Here is a 10,281-nt window from a genome sequence, read left to right on the forward strand (position 1 = left end):
ATCCTACACAGAATAGAAGGGAAAGGAGAGAGAAAAGAGCTGCGTCATCTGAGTGGAGGACATTTCTCTCACATCTCACACAAGTGCCTTTGATCACTCTTCATATTCAGAAACATGCACTCATGCATTCTTTATGTTTGCAAGGACTTTGGTGGTAGCTGTGGTCTTTGATGCTAGAGAGACTAGTCATAGGTCTAAGCAGAACTGATAGGTCTGGAGATTGGGGAATCTCAGCAGAAGGGGGCTGAACAGAAGAGCAAGTCAACGTCTTATGAAATCTCTGACTATGACTCCAAGGACAAATGTCTCAAATCCACCCTCTTCCACTTCTCACACGATTGTGGAGGCAACAGAGCCAAGCCACATTGGGCTTAAGAGAGATACCATGACATATGAGGGAGTTAGCTCAAACAAACCTGAAGAGAAATCTTATTCCTTTGAGTTATGTCAGGGATGTTCCATCACTCATTCCTATGCAAAACAAACTGGTCTCTTTTTATGATGATGTACAAAAAGTATATGATGGCACATTCCAGTGTCAGACACCATTCCCATTTATGTGTGTTGATAACCAATTCAGTGGAATGTGTCTTCTTTATGTTCTGATGCCTAGCACATCACTTGACTGATTAGATACACAGTGAATGAAGGAATCCACGAACAGACTAAAGTCATAAAATAAACATCATGAGTACAACTCAAAATGAAGTCTGTATAGTAGGGTGAATGTGGGGTATTCACTTTATACACACACACACGCACTTCCCATATATGTTTATGACACCTATTATTTGTAAGGCACTGTTAGACACAACGTTGGGAGCAGAAACATGAGACAGGCAGTTTGACAATTTACAGGGCTTCTTCAGTAGGTAAGACAAGTGTAAGTAGTAATGGCTAATGGCATGAGATGAATCCATTCTCTCAACTAAAGGCACATGGGAAATGCAGCCAAGAGAGGAGCATTTTTCAGGTGTAGGGATCAGAAAAGGCTTCAGTGAAAATGCCTGACCTTAAAAAAGACATAAAAGTGGCAAAAATACTCAACATACCCAATCACCACGGCAGTAAGAATTATTACTGCTAAAAAGATGAATGATAAGTGCTCGTGAGGAGGCAGAGAAAAGGCAGTCCTTGCACACTGTTGGTAAGAATTGAAATTATTATAGTACAGACATTATGGAAAATAGTAGAGAGGTCCTCCAAAGCAAATTAAAAATGAAACTTCCCTGTGAATTAGAAATCCCACTACTGGGTATGTATCAAAAGGAAATTAAATCAGTATATTGAAAAGTATTTTGAAAATCTTCACCTTCATGTTAATTGAAACATATTTTTTGAGACATGATCTTGTTATGTAACCAAGCTGGTCTGGGTCTTGCTACATATTCCAGGCTCACACTCATGATTTTCTTGTCTCAGTCTCCTGAGATTGCAGGTATGTACCACCACACCCAGCTTATTTCAGCATTATTTACAGCAGCCAAGAAATAAGAACAACCTAAGTATCCATGGATTCGTGACTGGTAATGTGGTATCTACACACAATGAAATGTTACTCAGCCACACACACAAATGATATCTCATTGTCTGGGACAAGCATGGGTAGAACTAGAGGTCATTATATTAAGAGCAATAAAACATGATCTTATTGAATTGTGGAATACGTAGTTGATCTCATAGAAGCTGAGGACACAAGAGTGCTTGCCAGAGCCTAGGGAGCAAGAGGGAGTGGGCAGCTGGAGAAATGCTGACCAATAAGTACCAAGTTACAGTTAGAGATGAGTAAGAAGCTTTTTGATTGTTTTCACCACAGAGAAATGATAAGTATTTGAGGAGATGGATATATTTAACCTGACTTAAACATCATACAATGTATACATGTGGCAAATCATCATATGGTTCCTCCTAAGTATGTATAATTTCTGTAGGCCATGAAAAGAAAGAATTTTTATCAGGTGCCAAAGGAAAAACTGCATTCCAGACAAAGAAGGAGAGGCCCCAAAGTCACAGAAAAGTGAGGCACATTGTGTGTCTAGAGAAGAGGCCCTGTTCCGAAGGAAGGAGAATGGAGGATTTGGGCAGGGTTAGGAGGTAGACGCCCACCACAGTACGTAGAGACCATAGAGCGACCAGGCAGATGGTCTCTTTCTCTGGTGAGCCTAACACTGCTTTTGGAGAAAAGGGTAAACTATGTGATCTTGCCACTGGCTCAAAGTACTAAAGTTTTATTCATCATATATACTGTCATTCATTTATTTGTCCAACAAGAACTTTTTGGAAGAATAAGCTAATACACTTTATAAAAATCCAGGGAAACTGTAATATTTATGCAGTCAAGAATCTATTGAATGAAGGGTAAAGGGAAGACCCGAAGAACAATAGGAGAGAGGGGAAACACAACAACATTCCTGCACACAAGCACCAAATGGAGATATTTCAGACCTGAGACACTGTCTGTCAGATGCTGAGCTGTACTGAACTTTGTATAGCTGGGGTGCTAGGTACTAGGTCTATCAAAGACAAGGCTCTTCAACTTTTAAAAGCCCTGCCTCCTATAACTTTACTCACTATCTTCTGAGCATCCTAGCTGTTGGCAGTTGGTAGAGCTTTACTCTGTCTTGTTTTAAAGAAAAGAAAGGCTTTATGGAACAGATGATTTCAGGCCTCGTGAACCTCCCCAGAGATTCTTCATCCCCCAAATGATGTATGAACTTCTCCAGGTAAAGTTCACTCTGCTAGACCGTGCACACTTTGGGAGCAGAAAGTGCACCCCAGGTGCCCCTCTGCTGAGGACAGAGGAAAGAGATGACAGGAGTGTTCCACATGTATGGTTAGCATGTGCCTCCTTCCAACAAGTCTATGTTCTTTGTTCTACTAAAGGTGATGCTCTCTGTTGCAGGAGTGTCAATAATAAGTCTCTCTTCTTCTTTCCAGAGATCAGTGACTTGTACATGATAGAAATGACCAAGATGGCACTGAACTTCAGGGTCACTAGGCTGTAGAGACCCTGTCCCCCCCACTAGTGACGCAGTAGAAGGGTCAAACCCAGTGTGATTTTGGTGGTGATGATCAAAACATTAACTGGTTTACTAGGTACTGATGTTCCTGCCATCATCTCAAGTCCTGTCCGTGCCTTAGCTCATTCACCCTTGTACCTGTGTTCGTAGTCACAGTTTTAAAGATGAAGGAGTCAAAGCTGGAGAAGCCTTGGTCATAGTTTCCCCATTCCTGAGTTGGGGACTGCAGGTACAAGAGTCATCATTTCTGCCTCTCCTGACACCAAGTGTCTGCTCCCCATGGGGGAGTGTGGGACATACAAGGGCACCCTGAACTGAAGAGGAAAAGGCGGGCTGACATTTGTCACTATTGTGCAGTGCATCAACTGTTGACAGCACACAGAATTCTTTATGTACGTCATTGATGAACTCTGACAACAGAAAACAAGCTCAGGAGACAACACACTATCCAGTACAAGTTGGCACAATCCGGACTGTGAACCTAGGTGCGACACAATCAGAAATTGGTATTTGGTCTCTACCTTTTCCTGGCACAAGACTTCTAAAACCCTTGCAATCTTGAAAGGATGAGTGTCTTTTTTAAGGTAATGAGATAACTGGTGACTGGGAGCTTCTGGGTAGCCTCAGGATGGCAACTGTTTGCCCAGAAAACCAACCATGTGATTCTATGGCTAGAGCTTCTAGGAAAGGGAAGACTGGAGATTGATTAAACAGTTATGGTTATCAGTAATCACTGACTCTGTAATTAATTAGCTATACCGATGAAATGAAGCCTCCTTAAAAATCTGAAAGGATGGAGTTTGGAGAGCTTCCATGCTGGAGAAAACAGGACTGCTGAGGATGTGACTTAGTGGGAGAGGACATACCATGCCCTTCACACTTCTAACTGCCTGAGTTGTGTCCTTTGATAATAAACAGATAATCTACCAAATACACCATTTTCCTGAGTTTTTAAAAGATATTCTAATAAATCTTTACACTTGAGTGGAAACCTCCCCCCATTTTATAGCTAGTTGATCAAAAACACAGGTAATGGGGATGGTCTTGTGAAACTAAGCCCTTAACCTATGGAGGCTGTGCCAAGAGTTAATGTCTTTTTTAAGGTAATGTGATAACTGGTGACTGGACACATAGTTGGTGCTCACTGAGAATGAGATAAGTGCTCGGTGTGGGCAGACCTTACCCATTCAGGAGCTAGAAGTACTGCAACCAGACTAGGAGGAAACAGTGCTCCTTTTCACCAGAGCTCACTGACTCTACTCTGCCACTGAGCCTCTAGTTCTCCTGGGAGTGGGTCCCACATAGGACTTAGAATTCCGAAGCTACCCTGGGTGCTGAGAGGGCCTCAGCGTGCACTGTCTGTCCTCTGGTATTTGTATCCTGACAAATAGTGGACACTGAGTACCTACAAGAAAGGGCAATCTTCCGGGGAGATGAACAAACGGGAGTCGCCTGCCTTGCTGTCCCCAGGTGGGGGGGGGGGATGGGGGGGCGGTGTGTGTGACAGGAGGGCTGTGTGCTCAGAAAGCTTCCTTTCTGAGGCTGGCTGCCTTTCTCAGATCTTGTCACACCCATGAACACTTGAATCAGGGACCCATGTCTGTGGATTTCTGGGGGCCCTTGGTTATGCCCACTTCACTGTTTCTGACAGATCAGGGCTGCAGTATAGCTCTGTGCAAGGCCTTTGCCCAGCGTGCACAAAGGCCTGCATCCGAGTCTCGGCACTGGAAAACAAGTGGAAGAGAAACCCGAGGGACGCTCATACACTGCTTGTTCTGTATGAGGGTAGGGAGCCTAGAGAAGGAGTCTGCCGGCGAGCAGCCCCTCTGCTTTCATACTTCAGCACACAGCTTGCCATTCCACAGCACGCCCTTGAGTTACTGCTTCATTCCAGGGTCAGGCTAAGGAAGTCTCTCAGGTCTCCCTTTAAGGGGAAATATTAGTGTTAGCAGCGGTCTTAATGGGGCAGAGTCTGCTAAATTCTATCCCAGTATTCACTTGCTCCTCCTTTGCCTATAATAAAGTCCCCACTTTAATAGACACTGTGTTTCACAGGTTCACCCTCAGCTGAGTGTCACCAGTAATGTCTGATTATTGACTTGTAGGCCAGAAGCCCTAGGAATTAACATCTGGCCTACAAATTAAGTTTTAGTACACTCGCACGTTGTGTAAACTCTATGTAGTTTCCAGACAAAGCTTGCCATTCGCTATGGTCGTCCTCCTTCCTATCTCCTGACCGTTGGTGCACTTTCTGGCTCAGGTTTTGTGGTGTTTATTTTCCAAGGTGCTGCTATTTGGTGGCTCACTGTCATTCACAGTCAAATCAATCCCACGTCCCCATGGTCATATGTCCCTTACCCACCTATTCTGTGACTCACCTTTGGCAGGGTGGCAGAAGAAGATGCCAGACTGTGAAGGAAGATTGCTATCAGCTGAGCAGACCCTCACCAGCCGAGCTCTGCAAATGAACCGCTGGCAGCACCCGGGGAAGGATGCCTGCTTTGCTGAGTGTGGGACCGGGGAAGGATGCCTGCTTTGCTGAGTGTGGGACCGGGGAAGGATGCCTGCTTTGCTGAGTGTGGGACCGGGGAAGGATGCCTGCTTTGCTGAGTGTGGAACCGGGGAAGGATGCCTGCTTTGCTGAGTGTGGGACCGGGGAAGGATGCCTGCTTTGCTGAGTGTGGGACTGAGAAAGGAGCCGGCAGGCAGGGGAGCCACACAGTAGCACTGGTACTCCCGAGGGCTGGACGCCCTAGACCCTATTCCCTACTTTGCCTTCTTTAGACAAAGGTATGTTTTTATCTTGTAGATTTCTGAAGTTAATTAAAGCTAATTTAGACAAGCGGCTTTTCAGCTTTTTTGGGTAGAGACCACATTAAGAAATACACTTTAGCCAGGCGTGGTGGCACACACCTTTAATCCCAGCACTGGGGAGGCAGAGGCAGGTGGATCTCTGTGAGTTCGAGGCCAGCCTGGTCTACATAGTGATTTCCAGGACAGCTGGGGCTACAGGGAGACCCTGTCTCAAAAACACCGAAAAAAAAAAAAAAAAAAGAAAAAGAAAAAAAATACACTTTAGTGTTCACTTGCCCTGATTTGTAACTGACACAAAGTTTCACAAACAATACCAAATACAGTGTATGATTTCTCTGATATTTTCTCTATTACTGCATTAAAAATATGATGATCACAATTTACTAAACTGATTTTACAGTCTGCAAATGGATTGCAATGAACAGCTTGAAAAATAGTGATATAATTCAATAGTCCCATATCACACATCAGAAAGCCAAGAAAGCCCTCTCCCATACCCTTCCCCCCAAACAGCAGAGCCACCTACTAAGATCACAAAGTGTTTAGAAGCGGAGCTTGGCCTCAAAGCCAGGTCTCAGGTCCGAGTCATACAGGCACTGTGTGAGTCAGGCCAGTGCCACTCCCACAGGCTCAAGCTCCTGGAAAGCCACGCCTCTCCTCCTCAGACTCCATGCACTGCTGCTCAGCCCCGCCTTCCTTCCCATTTTTATTTTTCCAGCCTGTGCCCACTCCTTTTAGCTTTCCCCCCGAATTCAGATACTTTTAAGCCTGGTGCAACCCATGCTGCACAACTTCTTGGCACAAAAGTCTGGGCTCTATTGACAGACGAAAGAAGGAGCTGATGAGGTCCCTGGGATGAAAAGCACCCTGAACAGGCTGGGGGACCTTGGACAAGGGCCCCAGTGACTGAATTGTCTGTTCCTTAGGTGTACAAAGGGACAATGGAACCTGAACATGACCCCTTTCTGAGGTTATTGGTGGGATCCAAGAAACACTTATCCTGCCCTGTGGCTTCTACAGGTTGGAGAGCACAAAAGCCTTGGTAATCCAATATAATGACAAAGCAACAGAAAGAGTCAGGAGGGTTCAGCTTTTTTGAACTGCTGATGAGGCCATCTTCTGTGCCAAACACTGCTGACCATTCTACTTGCATTCCATCCTTAAATGTAATCCTTAAACCCTGAGCTGTTGTTATATCAATTTACAGATGGGGGATTTGTAAGTTCACTTGGATGAACTCATTTCCCCAATATCACAAATTCAGACAGAATTTAGATCCAAGTCCAGGCTGGAAGCCAAGTTTGCTTGACCAAATCTGACTCCAAGCTGCCACCCTGCAGCCAACCAAGGTGGTATGGTAGCAATGACTTAGGCATAGTTCTTGCAAGTTGGCAGAGAGACAGGTCTATTCACAGCCTAATCCTTGGCTACGTATCATGTTGACAGGGTAAGAGGAGGTGAAGAAAGGATTCCTCACCCGTTCTTTCCAAAGAATGAGTTTGTAATTGCTCCTTCAGGGTTCTCAAGTCTAGCTGCACAGAGGTGCTACCAAGAGAGTGCTGTCTTGGGCTGAGCCTGTCCTGAACCAATTGCATCGTGTTCTCTGGGTTAGGAGCAGCTCTGGAATGTGAAAAGGCTTTTCTGGTAATTCTAAATATGTAACTAGAGCTGAGAAAAGTTACCTTAGGCCTGTGCATCATTTCACACTTGTCAAAGCTCTTTCTCACTAACGAGCTCATCTGAGTTGTGCAGCTGTTCTGGGGGCAGGCAGGGAGAACCCACTGCTGTCTTCTCACAAAGGACTATAAGGGAGGAGAATGCAGTCTTCTTTGGAATCTATTTCTCAGTCCTACCCAAAAGATCTGGCCTTGTTTCTTCTATTTCTAAGTAATGTGGAAAGAATTTCCTAACCTCAGCACACACTTCAGACTGGCACATGGGCCCTGGGGAGGAGAATGACTACCCTATGTGCACAGCACAACCCTGCAGGGTGAAGGCAACATCAAGAAATCACGGGAGGTGGGCAAGAAATGTGCATGGACCCAAGGATACTTGGGAACATGTGAAGGGAGTTTAAAAGGGGGCTGGGAGGATACGTGCTAGGGAGGTTCCTGATGGAGGGGTTTCCCTGGGAATCACTTTTAAGTAGAAAATGGACTTGATCTCATAGGGCTTTCTAGTTTTCAAACAGAATCTCTTTTAATTGCTATTAGACAAGGGACTTGTCAAAGACCACTCTGCTAGAAGGGGCAGAGCTGAAAGCCAATCACAAAGGCAACAGAAGTTTAAGCAGTCCTCAGGCAGAGTGAGATCTGCCTCTGATGAGCAGGCAGCAGATGCTGCCCAGGTAAGAAGGTCGCGGAGCCAGGGCAGAGAGGAGGTAGCTGGTCTTCACTGCAAACACTGGGTGGCCTGGAGTCTCAAGGCATGGAACCCAGAAGGGTGATCTGCTTTTCAGGGAGTATAGTTATTTCTCTGGTTCAAGTAACTAAAATATGGATGTGAAGAAAGTCCGGGGACACTGTAGGTATATAGAAAGAAGGAGAAAGGAACCAGGAAGAATTCTGGACTCTTCCATGGGAGAAAGCCACTGAAGTCCCAGATCAAGGGAAGGAGTAGTGTCAGGCTCACAAGTCTAGAAGGTGGCAGGTCTTCTGGAGGTCAGGAAAGAAAGTCTAGAGGAAGTAAGTTGTGCAAGTCAAGGTCAGCATGTAGCAGAGTGACTGATAAAACTCATGGCTTCAGTGGGGCAGAGCTATTAGTCCTCCAAACAGAAGCCCGAGATTCGTTTGCTCCCTGAGAACTCTATCAAGAGAACGTGGGGATGGGGACCAGTGTTCCTCTCCATATGGGCCAACACCCAAGTGTAGAGTCCTCACTCCTATCCACTCTGGGGACACCACAACACTTTAGGGGGGACCCTTCCTCTGCCACACCATCCCATTAACAGTGGTAAGGAGCCCCCAAACAGCAACAAAGCTCAAATAAGAAACTAGGGACTTCAGGACTGCTATCCCAGGTCCCAGGTTGTACGTGTACCCATGAATGAGCTCAGATCTGGGGGCAGAACACAGTGAAAAGGCCTCATAATGGTGGGGACCTGGTTTATCTCTGCTATCAACTTGCTGTTTGACCTTAGTAAGGCTCTTCCCATTTCTGGGGAAAGGGTTAGTGGGCTAGATGGCAACCACTATTCCCTTTGGGGAAGGATGTTTTAGTCCCCAGATCTCCTGTTAGCATCTCAGCCAGGCCTGCATTCACAAGAGGGAATGGGAGGTAGGAAGAGAACATTCCTATTTGTGTCCTGTCGTGGTCTTTGGATTTTCCAAAGTGGCCATATTCCACCTTTGCATCTGGCTTGGTGATTCCTCTGGCAAGCCTCCCTGTGGCCCTAACCACCATTCATCGTATTTTACAAGTTTGACTCATGCCTTGTTTGGGTTTGGCGTTGCTGCTGCCAAGGTCCAAGGCTGAGCACCGTGACAGGCAGTAATTAACAAGCCCTGAATCCTCGACAGTAACCACAGAGCCAAAAAACCTGCACTGCTGGTTCTTTTTCCTCGCCGCTGCCAGCAGGGACAGCCAGGACCTTGTGACATATTTGCTCCATCTGCTACTAGGCTTCAGCACATCAAGTCACATCGAGTTGTCTGCCAGCGCTGCCGGACCTGCGGTTTACTCGGTGCATTCCAGCTGAAGGTTTCTTTCCGCTCAGCTCCCATGCGTGTCCCTCTCAGCCCCGTCTAGCTGTGAGATTTACTTTTCTTTGCCTCTGCTACTGACAGCTGGTAAAGTATACTGTGAAGTGCAGAGTACTGTCTGGCTTGACTTCATGGGTAGCAACTCGTGTAAAAGAAGCATCAACAAGGCAAACTTATCCTCACAGGGTATGTGACCTCCAGCTGTGCTGAACAGCCTGCCCATCACTCAATACATTCCCGTCTTGTTCTACCTCTGGAATGTGCTAGAGGGACCCAGCAGGCACTCCAGAAAAGTTGCCTATGATCAAAACCCTAAAATACTGAGGTCTGGCTCTCGGAGTCCCCAAGGTAGGCAGCTGTCCAGTTGGTCACTCTGCCAGGCCCAGAGGGCAGCATGGGTTTCCCACAAGGACCTACTGGAGAGACGTCACACTCACCACTCATGTCCTCCTTCCTCTGCCTCTCCTGGGGCTCCTCTGGGAATGACAGAGATGGTGTGGGGAGACAGGCGCCAAGGGTTGCCTTACCATTTATAGAAGCTTCTCCTACACACCCCAATTAGAATTCTAATGAGGTGGGCGAGGCACCAGGTCAATCCTGTAGTGCCTGTAAACGTTTCACTTACAACATACCTGTCACCCAATGGAAGGTCATCATGCTTATGCAAGACTGGCTTGGGAAGAAGAAAGGAGATGAAAGTAAGTCAAATAGTTTGCTCTTATTGCTTTTTTTTTTTTTTTTAAGGT

General features: G+C 46.0%; 1 protein-coding gene across 1 annotated transcript in view; it reads right to left on the minus strand.

The window, feature by feature from the left end:
* Tgm3 (transglutaminase 3) overlaps positions 1 to 10,035 on the minus strand; it is a 43,118-nt gene extending 33,083 nt beyond the window's left edge. The window contains exon 1 of the mRNA XM_008854509.1: positions 9,973 to 10,035. Coding sequence (XP_008852731.1) covers positions 9,973 to 9,979 — 7 coding nt within the window. The 5' untranslated portion in view covers positions 9,980 to 10,035. The remainder of the gene's footprint in view (positions 1 to 9,972) is intronic.
* Between the last annotated feature and the right edge of the window lie 246 nt (positions 10,036 to 10,281).

This window comes from Nannospalax galili, unplaced genomic scaffold, assembly GCF_000622305.1.
Source record: "Nannospalax galili isolate Female #2095 unplaced genomic scaffold, S.galili_v1.0 scaffold707, whole genome shotgun sequence".
In the NCBI taxonomy this organism is placed as follows: Eukaryota; Metazoa; Chordata; class Mammalia; order Rodentia; family Spalacidae; genus Nannospalax; species Nannospalax galili.